The sequence below is a fragment of the Astatotilapia calliptera genome, chromosome 15 (genome assembly GCF_900246225.1).
Source record: "Astatotilapia calliptera chromosome 15, fAstCal1.2, whole genome shotgun sequence".
NCBI classification, from domain to species: domain Eukaryota; kingdom Metazoa; phylum Chordata; class Actinopteri; order Cichliformes; family Cichlidae; genus Astatotilapia; species Astatotilapia calliptera.
In genome coordinates this window covers 38,988,649-39,014,594 of record NC_039316.1, presented here as the reverse complement: position 1 = coordinate 39,014,594, position 25,946 = coordinate 38,988,649, and the positions used below count along the sequence as shown (strand labels likewise).

The 25,946-nt window shown below is 44.0% G+C and overlaps 1 protein-coding gene across 2 annotated transcripts; it reads right to left on the bottom strand.

Annotated features, from left to right (window-relative positions):
* Positions 1-3,375: 3,375 nt before the first annotated feature.
* hyi (hydroxypyruvate isomerase) lies at positions 3,376-15,064 on the bottom strand. Of its 2 annotated transcripts, none has more exons than XM_026194046.1 (8): positions 14,781-15,064; positions 12,450-12,561; positions 7,226-7,340; positions 5,720-5,798; positions 4,832-4,881; positions 4,696-4,783; positions 3,662-3,796; positions 3,376-3,580 (listed from the first exon to the last, which is right to left on the bottom strand). In XM_026194046.1, exons 1-8 carry the CDS (start codon positions 14,977-14,979, stop codon positions 3,522-3,524), a joined length of 837 nt encoding a protein of 278 aa, XP_026049831.1. In that variant the 5' UTR covers positions 14,980-15,064; the 3' UTR covers positions 3,376-3,521. The 2 variants fall into 2 exon arrangements, with proteins under 2 accessions (XP_026049831.1, XP_026049832.1); XM_026194047.1 differs by having other exon boundaries at positions 4,696-4,765.
* Positions 15,065-25,946: the final 10,882 nt, after the last annotated feature.

The following is a 25,946-nucleotide window of genomic DNA, read 5'->3' as shown; positions in this document are numbered from 1 at the left end:
GAGTGTGCTGAACTGTTCTTCACTGTGCAGCTTCGTGTCGTGACAGAAGCTCCGGACAAAACTTTAGTGCCGGACTGTCCAACGCCAGGCCTCGAGGGCCGGAGTCCCGCAGGTCTCAGATGATCCAACACAGCTGATTCAAACGGCTGGATGACCTCCTCAACATGCCGTGAAGTTCTCCAGAAGCTGCTAATGAACTCATGTGATTCACGTGTGCTGACCCAGGGTGAGATCTAAAACCTGCAGGACACCGGCCCTCGAGGCCTGGAGTCGGACGCCCCTGTTTTAGCATCTTCAATCCTGCAGACGCCAGAATCATCGGCATAAAGCACAAAACGTTTGTTATTACAGTGTGTCAGAGCATTTATTATAGTTCGGGTGTTCAGTCAGTGGGAATAATTTTAAAAAGGCGCAGCTAGTTGGGAACACTGCAAGTAAAAGATTTAATGAAGGCGTTAGCATGAGTCAGTCAGGCGTGACAACACAACACCAGTTTGTGAAAACAATTCAAATTCTGGCTCATGTCTATAAAACGTACTGATTTGTGGTCTCACTGAATGAATCCAGAGTGGTTTTGACACTCATGCCATCCATGTCACATTTTCATGTCTGTGTTATTTTTAAATGTGTTCACTAAGGGTGTGTATCAGAGGTCATTGGGTTAAAATGCAACAGCTGGGATGAAATAGAAAAAGCTTCTTTCAGGTTTCACACGCGCATCTCTGCAACCTTTAGAACAGGATCAAACAGATTTGTTTTTCACCACTATTAGTGTTTTTGTTTAGAGACTGCAATGAAGGGGAAAAAAACGCAGATTTTAAAAATAATTTCTTGTGCAAACCTGGACAGTCTGCTATGTCCTCTCGGACGTGACTCTGCAGTACATATTTGATCTCCTCCAGTGCGTCAAATTGATGATCCTCTGACTTCATTTCCATTTTTAAGATGAAGTCACGCTGAGGAAAGCCTGCTTGCACCCACCTCATTTATCAAAGCCTGTGTCAGTGCAAAAGCTGAGTATTTACCCTAGGATGTCTCCGTATTAGTCCACGTGCACAGTTTCACCCTGGGAATGACCTCGGTCACAGTCCCATTAATGTCACACACAATTATGAGCACAGTCCTGGTCTCAGTGCTCACCGCCCAGCATCCAACCAAAAAATAACCAGTCCACTGAAAACCGTGGAAGAGTTTTAAAGAGGATGCTTGCTCTCTGCACAATGAGCAGCATGTTCTGGCCAACAGTTTACGCCAGCTGCCCATCCTGATGCAACAGTTCCAGTATGCAAATGTCCTGTTTATAAGGGGAAACCGGCAGTCAGCTGGGGCTGCAGAAGCCACCTGGATGAGTGAGAAACGTTTCTCCCACTGAAAACGCCACATCCAGATAAACAGAATAACTTTATGGGAACCGCCTCGGATAAGATGCAGAACATCTTCAAGAACCTTCAACCAAGCTCTCAAATCTACTCGTGCAGCAGAACAACAGGAAAAAAGTCTCCAGAAAATCCTCAAAGATGAAAAAAAGAAACAAGCTCGTGGATTGTGTCACGTCTGTGTCACTCACACCTGAGGAAGAGGAAGAGCACCGTAGTAACGCCAGTAAATAAAGACTGGTGGGTGTCTCTGGTGATGCAATTGTCATAGCAACACAAATCGCTCACGCGGTCCTGGCTGAGCTTCAATTAGCACTCGGCACGAGCCGAGGTAGCTGCCTCTTACAGATTCAGCTCATGTACACAGCTGAGTGACTGCTCACTGCAACGATCAACTCTTCCTTCGTTTTGATGCTGAACTGCACAAGCAGCCAGTCAAAGCATCACCTGACTGCTCGACACGTGAAAAACATTTTCTCAACTTTGAGTGCAAAAGCAAAGCAGCAGGTTCACCGTTCAGTCGACAGGACGCCATCGCCATAAATACGTCGCGTAAGTTACGACGCGAAGAGGCTGAAATGCGTCCATGTGGAGGCATATCGATTATTAACATAACGTGTTAATAATCAATACATATCTGAAATGTGAGATGGACGGTTAAACCATTCATTTACCTGAGTGTTCATCAGTATGTGCACCAGTCCAGTGGCTCCGTGTGTGGAAATATTTCTTAAGTGTACAAAAGCTGCTGTGGACGCAATCATCTCAGTGTAAAGTCTACAGGCCACGAGGGTCAGGACGATGAACACTAATGAGCTGCGCGCTGAAGCAAACCAGAAGACAGAATGGAAAATGATTTGGTGTCGTTTGTAATTAGGACTCCGAGCTGAAAGAAACCACGAAACATGAAACCCGTGGAGTCAGATCCACATTCTGCATCTCGGAGATGATCGACCACCGCGGACTCACCAGCCTCAAGCCACAGGAATGATTGTATGTTTCTATATTACAGCGTGGAGTGTATCAGCAAACCTCAGAGACTGAGCGTCTGTTCATACATTAAACCTCACAGCAGGACAAACAGTTGCCTTCTTTTATTCTTACGATCTCCTCAATGTAAACAAGTTCGCCCAAACAAACTGAAGGTAGCCAGGACAATAAACCTGATCAGACACTTCAAATGACTCACACAGCTGAACATTTTACAGGAGCTAACAATAGCAAAGTGGCTAGAGCCAAAGCCTCGGTATGAGCAACGCATCACAGCATAAACGCTCTGGTTCTGTTACATTAAGCAATAAACTTAATGAAAGTACCAGAAATTTGTTTTAATATATAAATCTGTCCCAACTCTGAGTTTGTCAAATTCATCAGCTAAATGTTCAGGAAATCGTTTACACTTCATTACTTGGACTTCTTCTAGTAGCAAAGCACTTAATCAGCTGTAAATATGAGAGGACCTTAATGCAGTTTGGGGCAAACTGGAAAGTTTATTCATTTCTGAAAATACTATTTTACATCGAAGGAAAGTTTATTTTTCTAATATCTCGGCTACACGTCTCGGAAAGAAAACCCACTTCAGCACTTTAACTTTTCAGCCCTGAAGGTCATTTTCTCAGACGCCAAAACTTCAAATATAACATTCATTAGTTCATTATTAAATGTCATTATGTTGCAGTTATTTGTTTTAAATGTCGTACCAGGAGTCAAAATATTTCATTCAAAAACGAATTCTTAATCATTTGCTCCATCAGGCTGCTACTCTAAGATTTTTTTCTTAAGAAACACCTTTGATGTCGAGCTTGCCTCTCACAGTCAGTATTTTCTACTTCTGAGCCTTCGGCAGCTCTGCCTGCTCCGTCCTACGTTCCTTCCACCTGATGCTACGAAGAAACTTATGGAAAAAATGATTTGAACTTTTAAAGAACATCATTGCCATCCTGAATCACTGCTGTGAATGAACTGAGTGCACCGATGAAGAAAGAAGCACAAACCCAGCAACGATGAGGAGGAAGTCGTGTATTCACTTCTTTCTACAGTGTGGAAACAGATTCAGAGAGGAGGACACAGGAGTCTGTGCAAAGTCCGCGTGCTGCAGGTGGAGGTCCGTCGGGCTCTGGCAGCTTTATGCTCCGTCACCTCCTCTCAGCACTTTCTGTGAGCCCAGTACTCTTTGATCCAGCCGAGACCCTCGTCTGTGGAGCCTGCAGTGCAAAGAGAGAGTTAATTACGGCTGTTTTCTAAGTCTTTTTCATAATCATTCCTTAAATCACACGAACACTCACCTTGCGGCTTGTACTCACACCCGATATAACCCTGGTAGCCGATGTTTTCCAGTGTGTCGAACAGGTAGCTGTAACTGAGCTCTCCGGCGCTGTCGGGCTCATTTCTGCTGGGAACCTGAGCAATCTGGACGTGACCTGAGAAACGTGGCAACCTATCATCTTGTGATGTGTTCACACGAAACATAAAACCAGGTTTTATGTGTGAAACTGCCCAAATTTGTGTTGGGCAACATAAAGAGCAGAAGTCAGCGCCTGACCAGATACCTACTGTGGATAGGATTACCTCCAGTAACACGGAGGACCTGGGAGTGCTTTTGTCCTTCAATACAGACACGAAAGAAACACGTAGGACTCTTTCATCTGTGCAATGATGTGTCAGAGTGATGCTGAAAATCAGCCCGTGCATTTGTTACTTCTACACTTCAGTCGCGCTGCACACAGAACTAAACTAGACAGAAAGACTTCTGCCCAGTGCAGACACAGCCTCTCTGAGTGCAGCTGACAGAGGTCAGTGTCCATATCAAGATTATGAGGTCTGCAAGGTGATTTTAATTAACATCCTTAATGCCACTTGTGTGATAAGACACAGATACCTTTAGTCTGCCTCTGAGAAAGAAAAAAGCATGCTGCTCGATAACAAGGTTCAAGTTTTAAAATGTCATTTACGGCAGCCTACAGTCAGTATCTGATGCTGATGAAGCAAACGACCTGATGGACCTCGTTTCCTCTGTAGCTGCTGTTTAAAGGCAAAGCACATCATCAGCAGGGTAAGTCAGTTCCCTCTGCACATCCAGTTTTTGTGCATTATGGCCATTTCCTGGCTCTAACTCAAGCCACCACGCCGTCACCCCCACGAGTTCGAGCACTTTCAGAATAGAAGAGACAGGAAGTGTGAGTGACGGCAGAAATTAATAAAGAAGAGAAGGAAAGACAGGCAGCCTCTGCAGATATTAACCCAGAAGGATTCGATTTGAGATCTTGACTGCTATAACTGATTTGAGTTTTTAATACCAGATGAACATTTGCATACTCACCAATGACAGGAATATACTTTTGAATGTTTTGTGTGAGGTTTCCATCCATTATTTGCCAGTGAAAGATGTCCTGAAACAGTGTAGACGGCTGTTACGTTATTTGTCTCCACTTTAGACACATTTTGAAAGAACCCACCATCTGCAGTTTCATATTTGGCTTTCCAACCTTCTCCAGGATTGCAGATGCTGCAGACAGAAAAAAGAAGCATTTACATGTGCTGGAAATGAGACGACATACTGAACGTCATCATTACAACATCGCGCCGTTCATGGTTCAGGGTCACTGATGAATAAACATACCAGCTCACATTTAGGTTGGGATTTTCCCGCTTTAGCTGTTGACTAATTTTAATGACACAGTCTGAAGGCCTTCACACACCAGATGCATAAAAACTGTGCAGTTTTTGGACCGATTGTTAATGCAGCAGCTGTAATTTCACTTTTTAACCAAGCTCGATTTTTCGGCTCGGAATAAACCGATCTGACCAATCAGACCACTGCATTTGGTTGGTCCAGCTCAGCGATGATGGAAGATTTCATTGCTGCTGTTGGAAACAGGCTTTTGCATCATTACGTTCACGAGTTAATTTGGAAAAAACAAACTGATGAAAGTCTTTAAAACTTTACCAAAGTCTACAGGTTGCACGTGCAACCACTGCCATTATTCATTTTGATGTCTGAGACTTTTATGACTCTTTGGAGAACAAAAGTAGTGAAACTGGTAACTAAGGTAACAGGAAAAGACGTAGGCAGACACAGCAAAGCAGTGTTAGCATGTCTGCATGAAGGACATATAATACACTCGCATCTAACATGATATCCAGAGGGTCAAAGGTCACGAGTATGACACCTGGACTGAGCCCTGATATTATCATCATTCTAGTCAACCAGTCAACTCTTACTTGAAGCTCCAGCTGAACTCATAGTTTGGTCAGGTCAGCGGTTTTTGATCATTCATATGCAAAAGTAAACATAACGTGTTTCTTGATGTCAGTTCAAGGGTGTTTAGAGTGGGCGGGCTTACCCTGATGAGGAGAGTCCAGAAAATACCCGGGGTCTGTAATCCTGGTGTTGATCGGTTCAATCAGTCCAGTGATTCCTTCCTAAGAGCGATAGTGTGATTGGTGTAACTTGAATCATATTTTTCATTCATTATACACATTTTAGTACCTAACAGGGACTCAAACCAGCAACCTTCAGGTTACTAGTTGCCAGTTTCAAACTCTGGGCGTCTCATATTTTGCTGCCCAAGCTAACATCCCAGACCTGGCTCACCACAACGTACTACAGGTGTCCAAAGTAGTGACTGTTGACAAAAATAGTTACCGAGAAATCCAAACGTTTGGGGAAAAGCCTGCACACTGTCCACAGAAGAGTCGAGAATATCGCCCCCGAGCACAGACCCTGCTGTCCTGTCAGAGGCGCTTCTATCTTTGCTTTTACTCTGCTCAGTAAGTGCAGAGTGGAAAAGGTTTCAACAAAAATTCAACAAAAACACATCATTTTGAGTCATTTTACACAAAACTATAGCAGCCGTCCCCCCAAAGGAACAAATACAATCACAGCTGTTGGCTTTTACGCTGATTTTACCAGATAATGCTGCAACTACTAGAATCAGGATTTCAGCAGAGAAACAGCAAGAATAAAACTGGAGTTTTAGTGTGTGCCAGCTTTGGTCTCTATTAAATTACAGTATACGAGCACATATACAGCCTCACATCATGGCCTTACTTTCAGCAAACAGTTGGTAAGAGCCAATGTGTCCCAGTGCCAGCCCTGGAATGGATTCAATTATGTTTTATTGTAGGTCTATTTTGCAATGACTTCTAGAAGCTCCACACGAGTGCAACTGTATGTATTAAAGGGATAAATTGAGCATGAAATATTTGAAATATCAAGATATAAACTGTCTATTGTGGTATAGCCTAAAATCATTGTCCACAGGCCATTACACCCAGCTCCATCTCTGTTCATATCTGGCAACAGTGCAGCTAGAAACGATACAGAAGTGCTTCAAACGCTGTCGCAGGTCAGTGTCGGGGCTCGTCCACGTGGATGCACATGCGGTTTTCAGAGTATTTCGCTGAAAAGCAGCCGTGTCAGACACAGTGGAGGGCTGGGAAGCAGTGACAGGGACGCCAGCTGAGGTGGAAAGTCACTGACTGATGTCGCAGTGGGCGTGGCTCTCAAGCAGAAGTTTGTGGAGAAGCAAACGGCTACAGAGCACTGAGTGACTCTCACGTTAGCTCATCTCTGTGCGACAGCTTCAACCACTGGAACAGATCCAGTTGTTAGCGTGGAGATCCTCTTTCTCAGCCACGACACCAAACCGCCTCCACGTAGGCTCAACCCACTCAATTAAACATATATTTACCTTTGCTGTGCTCATCACGTGCACTCTGAAACTCTGCCTTTACTCGAGTGCAGGGATTAAATCCTTTTTCATGCCCAAAGGGGAATGCATTCATGAAAGATTTATGACTGCACTGCCGTGACAGTAGTGGTATGTTGGACAGAGAAGGTCACTTACCTTTGAAAGGATATCAGCGGCATATTTCAGGTTCTGCACAAAGACCGCCTCCATTTCCTTAGCAACCGTCGCTCTGTCAGAGTCCACGGGAACTCTCCCAGCCATCAGGTGAATCCTGGAAAGGAAATGTAGAAAAGATGGCACACAGGAACATCTATTACTCTATTCTAGCTTTTAAAACACATTTATAAAGACTGCTTTTGTGCCAGACTTATTAACTCATTCACTGCCAGCCATTGGCAGTGAATGAGTTAAACCCATTGACTCATTCACTGCAATTGACGGCTATAGATGTCAATGGCAGTGAATGAGTTAAGGGAGCTGAGCTTGTCCCAAATTGGTCTGAATCGACCTTTTTCACAGCAGACACGTTGTCTGGTTAAAGCAGGTGTCATTAACAATGCCTGCGTTCTGCTGAAATGTGACAATGAGTCTGCACGAGCAACACCAGCAGCTAAATGGATTTGTATTTTTCACACACTGTGCCAAATCAACATGGCTTTGTTCAACTCTGTACCTGCAGGGCAGCTTTACACACCTGAGAACAAAAGTGACACACAAAGATCTCCAAAAGGTGCGTTTGTTTGGTTTATCAACCATCTAATCAAACTGGCTCAAATTATGAGATAACTCGGCGGCAATTACAAGAATTAAGAGACAAACAAGCTTTTCAAATTTACGTTGCCAGCTGCTCGGAAACAAAACAGAAAAATGAGCCAACAGATGTTGAAAAGAGACGTTTCCAGCACGTTCCAGGGAACAGCCGGGCGCTCGGACACAAGGGGCTGTTTTATGACTCGCATTTGGCAACATGTCTCCTTGTTTGCAACTGTGGTCAGTCTAACACGCAATGATGTCCAGTGAGGATCTGGAACCATAACGCCATGTCACAGGTCATCCTCTACATGAACAAAGCAGTGGGGATGATGTACGCTTTAAGTCCAGATCAACACACAATGTCTTCACTTAACCTTTAGTGGAAACGCGACGCTCCCGTAACTGGATAAGACAAAAAGGAAACGCACACTGCAACATGAAGTAGAAATTTCTGCTTTACATCTACGGAGCATCAGCGAACCTCGGCGGACCTCTCTAAAATCTCGCACCATTAGACAGCACCATTAAGAGGCTTAGCCCGCCCCAGAGCGGTCATCAAGAACCTTACGCTGAAATTTCCTGTAAATTACTCCGATTGTATCAGGGGACAACGCCAACGGGCGGAGTTATTGATTGCTGTGACGTCACGCCTATTTACATGAACTGAATTGACTTTTCCTGGTGGTACTTTGGTCCCGACCACAGTGGACTCTGGTGTCTGCTGCACACAGCTGCTTCTGTTCGCTAAATCTCTGCAGCCTCTGAAGACAGCATATGTTGGCAAATCTGTAGCCTCAGATGCCAGAAGTGTGATTAACTTCATTATAACACATCCAAAAGATATCAGGCAGTTAATGCATTTTATGAAAAAGTCACAAAAACCAGCAAAGCTGTGACTGAAAGCTTCCAGTAACCAGAAAATCTTCAATGCAAATTTTGAAGATGAACCAGAAAATCAACAGGAAGTTACAAACCAACTGCTTTGACTGTGTCCAGAACATCTGTGCACGGTGCTGAAGAGATATCAAATGAAATTAAGTTCAACTATTGCTGAGCTTTACTTTCATTAAGTACCAGCTGGTGTGTCGTGACTTAATCAGACGATAACATAACAGAGCGACAAATGACAACAACTCTCGAGGAAATGAGGGCTGTGCAATAAAATGCAAAAACAATTCAACACATCCACCAGTAAATCACCTGCTGGCTGAACCTGCCAAAGCAACCGCAGCATGTACCAGTAATGCTGCGGTTGTGTCACCGCCAGCACAATGAAAATAACCTTTGAGTTTCTTATACTTTGTATAACATTTGGCAGAATGAGTGGACACCATGTGGAGAAAGCAGTCTTTGTGTTTTAAAGTAAATGTGTTTCGGCTGCTGAGAGCACAATGTTTTACTTAGTGAAGGAGCACTTACATTTACAGAGTGGTATTACTAGGCCATAAACGTTGCCTGGTGTTCAGCAGACAGTGTTTGGGCTCTTGCTGGCAGCCATGCCTCTTACTAAAGTGCCTTTCTTCTAGCTGCTCTACTATCATGGCCCGAGAAACGTCTGAGCCTGGTTGACTTGCAACTGTAAGTAAGTTAATTTTATTTATGCTGCACTTTTCAAGAACAAAACACACAAAGTGCTTCACAATGTGTTATAAAGAAAGCGCACAGATACAACAATTTAAACCATGTAAATGGATCCAGCTAAATAAAGGCAAGCTTGTACACAAAGCTGAAGTCCACCGGGAGCGAGTTCAGCAATTTGTGTAAAACAGTCTGCTTTGGTGCTGAGCCTGGACTCACTGCTGGAACAACCAGCATCACTCAGTACAGCTCACTGAGAGAGACAGCTGACCCCAGAGAGCAGGGGGGGTGATAGTGTCCCATTTTTATATTTACAATATTTGCAGTTGGACTGCAAACATTCAGCGAGTAATTTGAATAATTCCATCGTAAAAAATTCTCGACACAAATTCTTTGCTTCGTTTAACACACGGCTCTGGAAACGTGAGCCACTGAGAACAGAACTGCAATACAGGTAATACAACTTAGGAGCAGCAAGTAAACAAAAGGTTAAGTTAATTAAGTTTATTAAGCCCGCCAATACTGACAACACCACAGCAGCAGAGATGATGATGGTCTAACATGGAGCCAGAGTTTACACACTGCGAAGAACAAACCTCTGAGTCCAAAGACGAGGAGTATGTGGTCAATGTCCCCGCAATTAGCTGAGCTGACGACATGGAATATGTTGACGGGTTAACCAGAGATGAGCCGGAACCACGCAGGTGGCCAGCGCCCCCCAGGGAGACGAGGACGTGCTGGACGTGTGGTTTGTTGAGGGATGAGCAGGAGAGCCTATCGCAGTGCGCCGCTACTGCTGCGTCGGCCGGCCACAACGACGTGTCTCTTTTTCCCGTGGACTGACCCTCTCCTCTGCCAGCTCAGGACACGTTGTAATTCTTATCCTCCCACCGGAGCCCATGACGGCCAAAAACTGGCGTCCCATGTTCCCGACTTGGTCTCTGAGCTGACCGCATCATGCAGCAAAATACTGTCACCTGTGTCACTGTGGACCTGGATGGTGCTGAGGAGGCTGGCTTAGCTGGAGCTGTCCCTGGCTGCTTATCTGCCCCCGTCTCACAACCACGGTGACGGTTGCCCCACAACTCTGCCGTTCACGCACTGCAGCTTCAGCACGCGCAGCTGGACAAGATTTATCGGGCTCAGGCACTGCCGCTTCGTCACAGTGCTCCAGACGTACCAGGCGATGTCCCTGGTGGTGCTCGGGCTGCTGGTTCCTGCAGACAGCCCGCTGGCACTTCTCCTTAACAAGGTCATAATCGCCACTGATTAGATCCTTCGTGCGCCCCGCTATGCAGTAGTGGTATGGAGTGCTGCACCCTATGCAGCACTGCCTTGGCAGAGGGATGGTGTTGATGGGAGTGGCACAGAGGTACCTGTGGCTGACGCTCTTTGATTTCCCAGACAGGGACAAGGCTGTGTATTTGACGAACCAGTGTCTGCTGCTGGGCTATTCGGACCATCACTGGAAGCAATGCAGGCTGGATTTGATCTGAGGAAGAAGCAGCTCTAGCTCTCACAGGCCTGCCACTCCTCTGCCGACCTGCGAGAGAGCGGCGCCCACGGCTGCTGCGGGTGACCTTGCAGCGAGCGCACAGCCTCCGTATCGACTTCCACACCAGCAAACCCTCGGGCCCAACAAGCCTCAGCCCTCCTATCTCTGGGACCGAGTGGAGAATGGGTCCAGCGGCAGGGAAATGCTGCTTTTCCCTCTCTGTTGCTGTCCAAGAGGCACCACTTAAGTTGTTTAGGTTGTCGGCCCCAGACAACACTGCACTTTTCTACCACCGTCTACGAAGCACAAACCCCCTGCACACGAAATTTCTCAGGTTGTAACTCCAAGTTTGGGTATATTGAATTTTCAGGTGACCAAATCAAGTGTTCCTGCTGTGTTTCATTGCTGTGCCCCACCAAGGTGTCTCCAACAAACTGTATTAATGTACACGGTCCTGTGTTACAATCAATGAAAAATGCTTATTCAAATGCTCAGCCTGCAAGCGAGTGAGCCAGGCCAGGCAGGTGATGCATTTCCCCATGAACACACTGGCAGCGTTAGCACCCCTCAGAGAGATGGGTGTTTGCATCTTATCTGGACCACTGGGCTCTCGTAACTTGCTAAACAGAGGAGGTGACGACATAGCTTTTGCTGGAGGATGCTGACGGTAACCACAGCTTGCATGTTAGCTCTCTGTCCCTGGAGGGAGCCCTGGCTGCTGCACCAGGGCTCTCCGACTGGCAGTGTTGTTTCACAACGTGGTATCCACCACTGCTTCTCTGATGGGGTGGGGAGCTCTGTGTGATGGCGCATCAGTGAGAGGGATCTGGACCACAGCACAGGCTGCACATCGATCACTTACTAGCAGTGTTCTCAGCTCTCAAGCATTTTCGTCTGATTCTGAGGAGCCAGAATATCCAAGTCAGGATGGTCTCTTATATAAACAGGCAGGGAGGGGTATCTCCAGTTCTAGAGAGAGCACATCGGCCCCGCATGTCCTCAGTTCATCATGATGACAGGTTCAATTTGACAGCTAAGGGTCTGCCCCCAAGCATGGTAGCAGCAATCAGGAGCCTCATATGCTTACAAATGGGCAGCCTTTGAGGAATGGTGCCAGGACCATCCCAGTTATCCATTTCGACATTCCTGCAGGAGCTGCTGGATAAAAGCATTTTTTTTCTACAATTGAGGCTTATTAAGCAGCAGACAGGGTGAGAGCAAGTGCACCTCCCCTTGCTATGCGTTTCTTTGAAAGGGCTTCACGGGCTGAGACCCGTGGTTAGGGTCCGCGTCCCTGTATGGGACGTCTCTTTAGTGTTGGAGGCCCTCTGTGTATGCGAGTATGTGGATATGAAATGTCTTTCATATAAGACTGCATTACTTCTTGGTTTCCCTTTTGTAATTATTCTGATTACTTGAAGAATCAATGCAGCCCTATTACACAGCACAAGACAAATGCAAGCGTTCGTATGACTACACGCTTGTTAATAATATATGCAATTTCTTTGTTTCTCAGGTTGGAGGTTAGGGGATAAAAAATGGATTTCAATTTACCTCTTACAGTCCAAAGCTCTGGCATACTTCACACTTAGATCCAGTCCCTCTCTGAACTCTGCTTCTCTTCCAGGAACTGCTCCAAGACCGAGATCACCTGCCTTTATATCTCCTGCAACACACACACACACACACACACACACACACACACACACACACACACACACACACACACACACACACACACACCACTCTTAAGCTTAATTTCTGTGTGTTGAATGCCTGCTGTAGTGGGTGACATCATTGTTAGTGTTTATGATGCGTCTTCATTGCTCTGCCTCCGTAAGTGAAACTGATGATCTTGTTGCTCTGGGTGATTAATAATCTTGAACGACAGTTACTTTTAATAAAACCCTGAGGAAGAAATGAGGACTTCAAAACCAAAACTATTCACAAACTGTCAGAGCCATGAAAATAGGGAAAACTGTTTGTCTATGCTGGCAGATTCCTACCCAACATATCCTTGTTCTAATCAATATACTGTGTTTACACTAGAGATGGACCGATCCGATATTACGTGTCGGTCCGATACTGACCTAAATTACTGGATCGGATATCGGAGAGAAATAAAAAATGTAATCCGATCCATTAAATATCACAAGAGCACCTCACAAAACTTGCCACATGGCATAACTCTGCTCATAACCGTAGCACGTCGGAGCAGTGTGGTCACGTGATAGAGCGGCTGTGGTGCGAGACCTGTCGGCGGTCTGGTTGAGTCTCGCTACCAAACCAGCATTTCATCTCCGAGGAAGTGATCCCAGAGAAGTAAAGCAAGTGTGTAAGTCCATCTCTGAGTGTTTGTAAAGCATTCCAGCGTTAAGCTTAACAACCGATATATGGAGCGACTGCCTCCCCCTCCCTCTCCTGCTGCTACTTCAATCATGAAACTGATCAATGATCAGCTGATCGGCTTTTCTCTCGTTTGTTTTTGGCCCACTTTGCTTTTCAAGAGACAGCAAAGGGCAGCTCAGAATTGAAATGCACACATGTTCATATCTCAGATTTGCTCTTTTGACCAAATTGGGACTATGCATAAAAAAACAAGTTAATGCAATTGCATCCATCCATTATGTTCCCCTCATTCAAATTTGGACACCTCTGGCAGCAGGGTATTCCATACATCCTTCTCCCCAGTCACATTTTCCCTCCGGGGGGGGGGGGGGGGATTCCCAGACCTCCAAAGGGAGGTGCCTGGGAGACATCTTAACCAGTGCCCAAGTCACCTCAACTAGCTCCTTACAACATGCAGGAGAGTCAGCACCTCGGAGTCAGAGTCTGAGTCCTACAAGTCTGAGGCCACAAAAACAGTGGAAGTCTCCCACTGTGTTGGAGAAGAGACGCTGCCTCAAGCAAGAGAGTTCAAGCATTTTGAAATCTTATTGGACCAGCAGATTGGTGCAACATCAGCAGTATTGCAGGTATTGTATTGAATTATCAAGGTGACGAGAGCACCAAGTTGAAAGACTGAGACAGTCCATCTACGTCCCAACTCTCATGGAATTTGGGTAATGACCAAAAGGTCGCAAACTCATGCAGTTGAAATGACAGTATGGTGGCTGGGTTCATTCTTAGAGAAAGGGTGAGAGCTCAGATGACTGGAGGCATAGTGTGGAGTAGAGCCGCTGCTCCAGCATATCGAAAGAAGACAATAAATGCAATACTTTTGTTAACCCCTTGAATTATAGCTTAAAGTCTACACTTCAATCAGATTTTATTTATTTATTTTAAATGATCAGTTTCTCCCTTTATTAACCACCTCTCAGTCAGCTGAGAGGAAACATTAACACGTTTCGCCAGAGAGCCACAACTATAAGGCCACCCTGCCTCCCCCTCAATGACATGTGGGACAGGCTCCAGCCCAACTGTGACCCTGAACTGGATAAGCAGATGATGCATGGATGCGGTAAGACTAGGGGTGGAACAATCCTCAAACAGACTGAAACTGTGACACAAACACAATGCAGCGCTATCGTCCTGTACTCACCCTGTACTGAAACTGCATTAGTTACATTAGAATAGCTCAAATGTAGTATTTTTGGCTTTGTAAAACATGCCAGTAGTAGTGGAGCAGTAGCACTACCTGACACAGGCCTGACTGGCTTTGTATTGGATTTAATTTGTATTTTTAATTTTCAAATTGGCTTATTTAAGAATATTTGTCATTAAAAGAAAAACAATTAATATTTATCGTTTTAAGAAGGTCGTGGGTTTTTTCTTTTATTGTTGTGCACTCCCACCCGGGAGGAAGTTGCTCTCCACGCCATTCTTCAGCATTGGTAGTTAACATGAACAGCTGCGTGTAACGGTGCGACCCCCTCTAGTGTCTACCTGGCGGGGTGTTGATAAGGACGACCTCCACCCCTGTGGCCTTTCTGACTCTCTGAAGCTCCTGTAGATCCGAATCGTACAGCCACGCTGCCTCCACAGCCTGAAATCCAGCCGCGGCTGCTGCTAATATTCTCTGGCTGAAGTCCGGAAGCTCTGTGAACAGCCACGAAATATTCGCACAAAACTTCAGTGGAGCCATTCTGTTAAACTTCCGAGGCCAACGACCGAGTTCAGCCGTCCAGCTGAACTTTCTACGTGCTAACAGACAGGGAGGAGCTACGCTAAGCTAGCTACATTTCCGTCGGTCTGGACCGGAAATGGAAAGCAAACCTTTCAAAATAAAATAAATATTATTTGAATTTTTATGTATATAGAACACAGGTCCTTGAAAATGTTCTGACGTAAAGCTAAAATATAATTAAAACAAGTCACCATTGATATTCAATTGTTTTACACCACATAAAACCATTCGGGGCCGAACAAAATTCATGAAATAATTAGAGCCCTTTATTGTGAAAAATAAACCGGAAACGTTAATCTTAGAACGTCAGAGGAGACCGGTGTTATCGTCACGTGATTGGCAGCGTGCGTCCTTGCTTGTTTTTCTAAATCCAGTACGATTATAATTTTATTTAATCTTATTTTATTTTACTTTGTTCATTTTATTCTACTTTATTTTACTGTAAAATTATACCTTAAAGTATAAATAATACAAAAATAATAATAAAAATGTAATATAAAAAACTAAAGAAAAAGTACAGCAAAGAATGACTTTTAAATAAGATTGTAAGTATGCGGATAAATGTAATCTCAGGTAGGAAAATACTGTTTTCCCAAAGTTTTAAGTGTTTTAAAATACACTGTCTCCAAAACAATAATGAGTTAAAAACAGTGTTAATGTAATATGTTCAACTCCAGCATCTCAATGTTTATGTTTTCCTTGTTGCTTTCTTTTCTTTTCTTTGTTCGTTTTTTGCTTGTTTGTTTGTTCTTTTGTTTTATTTAAAGACAAATCACAAATGCAAAAAAACGTATTTCAGGACAATGTTTTTGAAATAAAACTCTATTACTGAACTGTACATTAATTTACTTACCACACACTTACAAAAAACTGATATCATACATTATTGCTCTGGTTCATTTGATTCTTTATTGTTTGACTTATTTCAGTCTTTTTTCTTTCCATTTAGCAGTTTTGGTTCGTTATAAAACATCTGTCATGTTTATCATTGGAAACCTTCAGATTGTGAGGTTTGGCAGCTCAGTTTATCCCCAGTTTGTGCTCTTACATGGGCTTCTAGCTAACAACAGCTATTCACATCATCCATATGTGACATTTTTCCATTGTGAAAAGGCTCTTTTAGTAAGTTCTCAGCTTACATCTGTGTTTCCCATCCTGGATTCCAGCAGGCTGCTAGCTGTGGTTTGATTCTGAAGCAGAGGTGGACCTTGGGGTTACAAATATAGTTTTTGTTGTGCTCTGAGCTGAATGTTTTTTTCTCAATCCAGATATGATATCCAGCAACAATATCAACCTTCTGGGTTTTCCAAACCCTGCAGATCTGTATCTTTTAGAGGAATTGGTGCTTATCTGTGGCCTGTCACCTACTGATAGGCACAAACCAGGGTTATCTTAACTTGAATTCACAGTAGCTTACTTTCTCATTAAAAACATATTAATAGACTGTAAAGGCTCAGAAACAATCATGGTCTGCTATCTCAGTTGTAAATAACTGGATACAGATATTAACCTTATGTATAGTGTTTTGACTAGAACTGGTCCTTAAGTTGAACATAATATTAGTGTCTTCTTTCACCTGTGCGGTCCTGTCACCGCTTTGAAACATCGTGTGATGTTGCCCTGGCAATGAGTCTTTACAGCACCATGGAGGAATTTTGTCTAACTCATCTTTGCTTAACTCATTGTTGTAATTGAGCAACACTGGAGTGTTTTCAAGCATGGACTGCATTTCCAAGGCCATGCCCAAGCATCTCAGTCAGATTCAGGTCAGGGCTTTGACTACGTCACTCCACATACAAGTCGCACATACATGTTTCTGCTAAGCCATTCAGAGGTAGACTTGGTGTGTTTCGGATCATCGTCCTGCTGCAGAATCCAAGTGCGCTTCAGCTTGAGGTCACAAACAAACTGCTGGACAGTCAGCAGAATAACATGGTTCAGTTTAGCACAGGAAGTCTTCCAGGTCCTGAGGCAGCAAAACAGCTGCAGACCATCACACCACCGCCATATTTGACTATTGTTATGATATTCCTTTTGTGAAATGTTGTGTTAATTTTACGCCAGATGTAATGAGCCACACACCTTCCAAAAAATTAAACTTTTGTCTTGTCAGTCCTAAAGGTTTTGGGGATCATCCAGATGTTTTTGGCAAATGTGAGATGAGGTCCTTTTTGGTCAGCAGTGATTTTCTCATTGAACTCTGCCATGCAGGCCATTTTTGCCAAGTCTCTTTTTTATTGGTAAATTATAAACTCTGACTGTGACTAAGACATGTAAAGCCTGTGGTTCTTTAATGTTGTTCTGGGTTCTTTTGTGACCATCTGAATTAGTTACCTTCTGGACTAAATTTGGAGTAATTGTGGTCGGCTGGTCACTCCTGGGAAGGTTCACCCCTGTTCAGTGTGGATAATGGCTCTCTCCATGATTAATTGGAGTCTCAAAGCCTTAAAATGGCTTCGTAACCCTTCCCAGGCCGATAGATGTCAGTGACTTTGGTCCTCAGGGGTTTCTTTAGATCGTGGTATGATGTGTTGCTTTCTGAGATCTGTTAGTCTGCTTCACTTTGTCGGACAGGCACCATTCAAGAGATTTCTTGATTCAAAAACTGCGTTTTGTGTTTACTTGAGTTATCTTTGTGTAATATTCAAATTTGTTTGATGACCTGAAATATGTAAGTGTGACAAATGCAAAAAACTAGAAAAGGGAACAAACACTTTTTCACACCACTGTATACCCCTCAGCTCCTAGTAGATGCTCCTATAGTATCAGTCCTGCGTCGCCTCATTCTTATCCCAACTTAAAAGTGTCCATGCCACCTCCCCGCCTGGCAGGTTGACAACAATACCCCATACCCTTTTGCAGCTGAGAATGACCCTGAGAATGACCCTTATCTCCATGCAGTCAAATGTGATGTGTTATTAGAGGAAAAGCAGAAGTCAGAAACGCTCTTACAACCAAAAATCTGGTCCATTTATTCATATCAAGATTTATAAAGATGAAAAATGATTTTATTGGCTTAATGCTGCTTTTCTGAAACTTACCAAACTTGTAAAATAGATTCTTAAAACAAAAAATAAGACAATTTTTTTTTATTTGGGACACAGAATACACCGTCCTAGTGAAAACACTACCCTGTGTCATTTTGGAAGGGCTGACCAAACAAAGCCTTTGGTATAATTTTAAAGGACTTCTCTTGGTGCTCGATCTGCTGAGCCTGCTGTTCAGTGCAGCCATATTTGGCTGTCATCAGAGGCCTGACCTGTTTTAGGCTTCCCGCTTACCTTTACAGGTATCCTTCATTCATTATCTCTGAGCAGACAGTCCTGCTGACTAAGGCTAATGCATGCAAAACCAATATTATTGCACCTCTGACAGCAGCTGATAATGGTGCTCTAGCTGCTGATGTGTTATTTATACTTTGGCATCCACCTAGGGTGGGAATTCCCTGTGAATTCAGAGCATTCTCAATAAAAACCCTTCAGGCTGACTTACAAACAGTGATCACTGTTTAATAAAGCCAACAGGAAAATATCTGCTGTGAGATTCAGAAACATGATTCTAGTTTATGTTATTGTCAGCAGTGCACACCAAGCTCTTACTGCTTGTGCATGACTAAACAGCTTATTCATACACATATTATATTATATATATCCTGTAATCTAAGAGAATATGGCACAAAGTAACAGCTATAGTTATACAGAAACATCCTTAAGATGTTAATGTTTCAGAGGAATGACGCACCTGTTTCAGAGCGCCAGATGTGACCAAACATCCTCTCAGTGCCGTGCTTCATCGGTGTATCCCTGAGAGCGCTGACACTCCTCCCTTTAATTTAACATGAATGCAGATATGAGTCACCTCCAAAATATTGTAAGGCAATGAATGAATGCATGCAGTACGAAGATTTTCACAGCAAATCATGTTAGTTAGATCAATAGTAATAAAGACTTTCTAAATATTTATAATTTTAGAACATTTTGTTCCCATATGGTTCAAATTGTGCTGCTGATTTTTTTCTCTATGGTAACCTGCTTTGATTTTAAGGACTCAACATCAAATGACAACTCCAGTAAACACTGCTGTCACCAGGGATCATTTTCCCCTCACACCAAACAAGTCATGAAATAAAGAAACCAAAGAGTGAAAGCACGCTGGTCTACACCATATACTCCATATTCTCTCAAATGTCAGCAATCCACACAAGTGAGGCAGCTGCTTTGAACTGACTTAAAAAATATTGTGAGTCCAAACGACTGCCAGACTGTTACACAGCTCCTGATGAGCTGTAGCTGCTTATTTTATCCATAGTTCCCCCCCATCACAGTCATGCCAAGTCAAATCTTTTAAAACATCAACATGTCCTAGTTCATCAGAGCTAGTTTAGTCTCTGCCTGGTCCTCAGGGAAATATCTTTCTTGTTAGCTGCTAAATGCTCCCACTGTTCACCAGCAATTTATAAAATTGTAAACATTAAAGCAGCTGCTCATGTTACCCAATATAAAAAAACAGAAGCAAAAAAAGTGAGTACAGAGCGATCACGCTATGGTGAGCCTGTGGGCGCTCTTTTATCCTTCAAGCTCAGGCCCTCTACCAGAGCGCCGGGAGCTTGAGGTTCTTCAGTATCGGGACAGAGGTCTCAGATGTTGTTGCAGGATCTGCTGGAGCCACTCCCATAACCTGGGGGGTCACTGCACCGAGTGCTCCGATTACCACTGGGACCACACTTACCTTCACTCTCTACAGCTTCTGCACCTCTTCTCTGAGCCCTTGGCACTTGTACAGCTTCTTGTATTCCTTCTTTCTCACGTTGCTAACACTTGGTATAGCTACATCTATCACTATGGCCGTCTTCCTCTGTTCCTGTGCTGCCATGATTAGTGCCTCTGTGCTGTCTTTCAGTCCACCTTTTCCAGCCACTGGTAGGATTTCTGGATGTCAGCCACTTCTTCTATCTGCGGGTGGTACATAGCATGAGGGGGCCTGTCCTTGCATGATGGTTCTTCCTCTTGCCTGAGGTATTCATGAATCACATGGTCGTCTGTGATCTTCCTGATGTCCTCGTGGATGTTTGTTTTCTCATCTTGGGCAGTGGTTTTGCTCAGTGTGAAGTCTCAGGGTGCTTTATTTGGGGTGAAATTCTCCATGATTGGTCAGGAGCTTCCCTGTCTTGATGTCAGTGGCCTCTATAGCCTCCTTTGGTCATCTTACTATCCTAGCAGGGTGCTTGATCAGCAGCAGGGCGTAGGTGTGGATTCCCTAGATCTTGTTTTATCCATTCAGCTGACTCCTCAGCCTGACCCTCTGCAGGTCTTGGGTGGTTGCGGCTTTCCCAGCGGCCTCTTCATTGGTCCAATTTTTCACCCCTCTGGTATTCCTGCCAACTCCTTTCTGCGCCCCGCTTATGCACTGAGCCGTGTGTGTTCATCTTAGCCACTATGATACCTGACAGGAGCTTCCATGTGGTACTGAGGCAGGTTATTGGCTGGTAGTTGGATGGGACAGGGCCTTCTGGGGATCCTTGGGGATCAGGACTCTCCAGACATCAGTTAGCCAGTCTGGGTGTCTCTTGTCAAATATCAGCTTGTTCATTTGTGAAAGAAAAGAAAAAAAGCAGGTGTAATATATATATTATATATCTTCTGGCTCTTGGAGGAGGCGGACGCATCTTTCACCCTCTCCTTCCCTTATCTTCCCTGCTGCTGCTTCTATGTCCTTGTCTTGTCTGACTCTAACCCTGAGAGAGTCTCTTTCTCACTCTTGTTCTCTAAAACTAAAGAAGAACTATGGATTTGATCAACTGGTCCCTTAATGCAATTGACACTCTATTCTTGACGAGAAGCCTGGGTTCGGGAGAGCCCGAGTGTCACTTGCTGGATACACGATGGACAGGTGGCAGAAGTGGCGTGTCCTGGTGAGACTGTCTATCGAAGACATTGAAGACATCCACTTATTCGGACCCATGATAACAGGGCTCTTGGCTACAGGACACTTTCTCAAGCTGAACCGATGGAGACACCCGCTCAGCTGGAGGCGTACATCGGCGTACCCCCGCCCTTATGTTGCTTGTCTGTGTTTCATGGCGTTACAGTGTGATGATATCTGTGCTTCTTTATGTGCTATGGAGTTTTTGTGTTTTCTCCTCATGATGACTCACTGGTTGGAAGTCATCATGGGCAGAACCCTTTTTTTCTCCTGACTTTGCCCCCATATGTTACATATTTCACTGTCTATCCCTTTTTTTGCTGCCTCGCTTGACCTGTCTCCCCAATGTAAGTCTGTATATTGTCTGTATGGTCGACTGGGTCTGTCATCTCAGCTGCAGGCAACTGCAACTGACAGATAAAGCGTATCCTTATCCTTAATGAGGTATCAAAAAAATATTTAGTAAGAATATTAACTGATGACATGTCACATTGCTGCGTTTTTCATCTACAGGTGAAGGACACCTGTCAATGGGTTTGACTAACTGCACCTTTATTCTTACTCTTAATTCCTCTAGATTTTTCTCCACATCACTGTAGATAGATCCCAGATAAATCCTTATACCTGCAATCTTTCTTTTGCAGGGACGACTTCTCTGGAAGTTATACAAAGTATGATTGCATAGACGCCTACAAGAAAGTTTCCCTGCTGCTCACTTGACCTGTGACCTCAGTAAAAACTTCCCTGATGAATTTATTCGGTCACTTGCTAGTTTCAAGTTACTGGATATAACATGATTTCCATTTCGTAAATGACTTTCACATTGAAGGTAAAGAAATGCAGTAAAGTCGACTGTGTTTTTAGTGTGACTGGAAATGTTGGTGCACTGTAAGCTTGAAGTTTCTGCCTGTTTCATATTCAGATCTGCACATTGCTCATCGTGTCCATGCAACATCAATATACCCAGAAGGTGATGATGAAAATCCTCAGCTCGAGGTTTCAGAATTGAGCTTCACTAATCAATGGCTGACATCATGATTGCCATGTCTACCTTTTATTGATAGTCTATCTGAGCGCTACACTGCTAATAACAGAAGGCACAGTTTACAGTTCGATCCAGTTGTTTATTTTTTTGGACACCGGGATTGTTTTTGTTATTTTTCTTCTATACATCACTTTCTGCTTTATTACAATCGACTTAAGTTCCACCTTAACTGTGTGGTAATTACAGTCATTTTTAGACGGTCCCACATTTTCTTGTGGGACAGGTGAGGCCTGTTACCTTATTTTTGTTATTTCATAACAAATGTGGAGAGAAAAGAGCTACAGTTGGTTCCAAGTGTTGACGCTGCAGCTGGTAGCGGTTCAGCGGAGCTCCCAGTGTGACCCAGGATCAGGTGATTCGGTTAATCCATCACTTTTGGCAAGGACCTCAACAGCTACAGGCCGGTGGCTCTGACATCCCACCTGATGAAGACCCTGGAGCGGTTGGTCCTGGCTCAGCTTCGGCGCCTAATAAGCTCATCACTGGACCCACTTCAGTTTGCCTACCAGCCTGGCATTGGAGCGGATGATGCCGTCATTCACCTCCTACATCGTTCCCTCGCTCACCTGGAGACCGCTGGAAGCACTGTGAGAATCATGTTCTTTGATTTCTCCAGTGCCTTCAACACTATTCTTCCCTCGGTTCTAAAGGACAAGCTGGTGAACTCTGGAGTGGAGCATCACCTCACTACCTGGATCCTGGACTACCTCACCGACCGACCACAGTATGTGAGGACTCAGGGCTGTGTGTCGGACAGGGTCGTCTGCAGTACGGGGGCCCCACAGGGAACGGTTCTGGCTCCGTTCCTCTTCACCATCTACACTGCAGACTTCTCCCACAACTCCACCCAGTGCTTCCTGCAGAAGTTCTCTGATGACTCTGCAATAGTCGGCCTCATCACTGATGGGGACGACAAGGAGTACAGAGGACTGACCCAAGACTTTGTGGACTGGTGCCAGCTGAACTACCTCCAGATCAATGCCAGTAAAACCAAGGAGCTGGTGGTAGACTTCCGCAGGCACAAGCATCCTCCACTGCAACCACTGAACATCCAGGGTATGGACATTGAGGCTGTGGACAGCTACAGGTACCTTGGTGTTCATCTGAACAACAGACTGGACTGGACTCATAACTCAGACGCCCTCTACAGGAAAGGCAGAGCAGGCTGTACCTGCTGCGGAGACTCAGGTCGTTTGGAGTGGAGGGCCCACTCCTGAAGACCTTCTATGACTCTGTTGTGGCTTCTGCTATCTTTTATGGCGTGGTCTGCTGGGGCGGCAGCATCTCTGCTGGGGACAGGAAGAGACTGAACAGGGTGATCCGAAGGGCCAGCTCTGTTCTAGGATGCCCTCTGGACCCAGTGGAGGTGGTGAGTGACAGGAGAACGGCGGCTAAGCTGTCATCCCTGATGGACAACATCTCCCACCCCATGCAGCAGACTGTGACAGCACTGAGCAGCTCCTTCAGTGGGAGACTGCGGCACCCACGGTGTGGGACGGAGAGATTTCGCAGGTCTTTCCTCCCCACTGCTGTCAGACTCCATAATAAAGACTTTAACTGATCAAACACACACATCCATACATGTGCAATAATACTAAGTGCAATAATCTTTTCTGGCATCGTTGTATTTTTACTCAGTTGTATATAGTATTTGTATTCTATTTTATTCTACTGTATATAGTATTTTATTTTATTCTATTCTGTACAGCTGTGTACTGTATTTATTCTTATTGTATTCTAATTTTTGCCTCATAACTTTTGCACTGTCCACTTCCTGCTGTGACAAAACAAATTTCCCACGTGTGGGACTAATAAAGCTTATCTTATCTTATCTTATCTTATCTTATCTTATCTTATCTTATCTTATCTTATCTTATCTTATCTTATCTTAAAGCCCTTAAATTCCAGCTGAAAGTCTTCAATCACGTGTTCATTACTTGGTTTTAAAAGCGACTGTAGTGGTGTAAAGAAACTAAATTAAAAAACAAATGTTTCACTGTCCAAAAGCTTACAGACCTACCTGCGCATGACATTATAGATGTGGTGTTTAATGATTGTCACCTATGTGATGGAGTTTAATGCTAAAGACAACCACTGCTCACGAAGGAGCATGATTAAGCAAATGTGATGGAGCAGCAGAACCATCGGTTGGATTAAACCAAAAGGATACTTTGGACTTAAACGGGTACCTGACTGGCACTACTGCAGTGACTGTGCTGAGTGCAAAGCATCGGGTGGGAGTGTGCTTACGTGGGATTGCATGGTGGAGAAATGGGGAAAACCCCTCGTAGTTTCATGAAGCTTGAAAGAAGAGGAACATCATTTTTTACAAAGATCCCAAAAACACTGAAACAGCTGAGACTGTTTAAAAGGAGGGAACGTGCGACCTGTCATTTGGCTTGAATCTGAACACTTCTGGTGTTTTTCAAAGTGGAAAGCAGAGCAACAAAACCTTGTGTGAGAGATTGGTATCACCCATCCCCAAGAGGGTCCAGTCTGTCATCAAAAACTAAAAGACACAAGATGTTTGTCGTACTGAGGTCGCAGTTTGAGCCTTAGCTTTTTAGTACACCCTTTCTATGTAGTTTTTAAATTTATACATACGGTTTTTGCACTCATCTTCTGAAGAAGCTCAAGATGTAAATAAGAACATGACAAATGTTTTCAGAGCAGCATTTAGCCTTGATAAAGAAAATGTGGCATTAAATGCTGTCTTTATTTTCTTCAGCAAACCTTCCCTTATTCCTCATGTAGCAGCAAATTCATGTAAAACACTTGTTAGAGGAGGGTAGCTGAAGCCAAACTGAAATAAATATCCTGACAGAAGCAGGTTACAGTGGTGAAGCAGCGAGTGCCTCTGGAGGCTTAACAGCACACGACCCAGGAGGATTAATATTCTGCTAACACACAAGTTCTGTCACACTGAGGTTAGCAGCAGTGAGGAGTTATTTCTCATCCCAGCACAGAAACTGCTGTATGTGAAAGAATATCACAGATCTGATGAGGTCCTAACGAGAACACCGTTGTCTGCAAACATCTTTTTTGTTCTCTCTAAACGGTCGTTTTTAAACAAAAAATTACTGAAATTATGACCGGCGGCCATGTATAGCTTACAGGCAGTTAACTGAATAATTACTGACAGCTGTTTTGTCTATAGCACTTCATCTAATGACTTTAAAGTTGAAAGTAATTGTAACAGCAGCTGTAGAGTATTTATACTGCCTAAACAACACGTGTGTGTCAATATTTACCAAACGCCGTGTATTCATTGATTTCTCGTAGGTTCCAAAGTAAACGCTCTGGTTAGTGTTGTGTGATACAGCAGCTGGAAACATGGGCCTCAGTCCTCAGCTGGTTCAGCCTATAAATCAAAGACGGGGGCTGTGCTGCTGTTTCTGGAGCCCATAAAACAAAATCGTTTCCAGGGGCCTCCACACGCTCCCTTTAGGTTTCTTAACGTCTGATCATTAATGACAATAATGTTAGAATATAATATATAATATAATGTAATATCACAGCTGTGCAGACAGCACTGCTCCCCACTGAAAGAGTTTAGAGAAGAGTCTGAAAACTGAAGTGTAATTCATTGTTCCTTCAGCTGAACCTAATGTGTCACAGACAATCTCTTCCTGAACTCTTTCTACACTAGTTTGGCAAGAAAAGGATGATTTCATGTGACATCCAATCGTCAACGTCCAGTCTCTTATTTTATGTAAAGACTTTTCCTTTTATTTCTTTGATTCTAAATATTAGAGCCGGTAAAAATAGGTGTCTCCTGCTTGTCTTGTCAGCTTTCCTTTTGCTATGCCAGTCTCTGTTAGCAACAGAGGTGTGCTTGTCTCGCTGGAGACCAAAATATATCAAGAACCTACATTAACATAGAGGTTATATTAAACCTTATGACAGGCTGTATTTGGACGGTGTGACATGAGGTGAAACTCAAGATCTTGTTTAGGAC

Coding starts and splice junctions, on each gene's coding strand:
- hyi (XM_026194046.1), bottom strand. CDS start 14,979: ATGGCTCCACTGAAGTTTTGTGCGAATATTTCGTGGCTGTTCACAGAG. Junction 4,882..5,719: donor TCTGGACTCTCCTCATCAGG/GTAAGCCCGCCC, acceptor TTCTGTCTGCAG/CATCTGCAATCCTGGAGAAG. Junction 3,797..4,695: donor AAAGTATATTCCTGTCATTG/GTGAGTATGCAA, acceptor CACGTTTCTCAG/GTCACGTCCAGATTGCTCAG.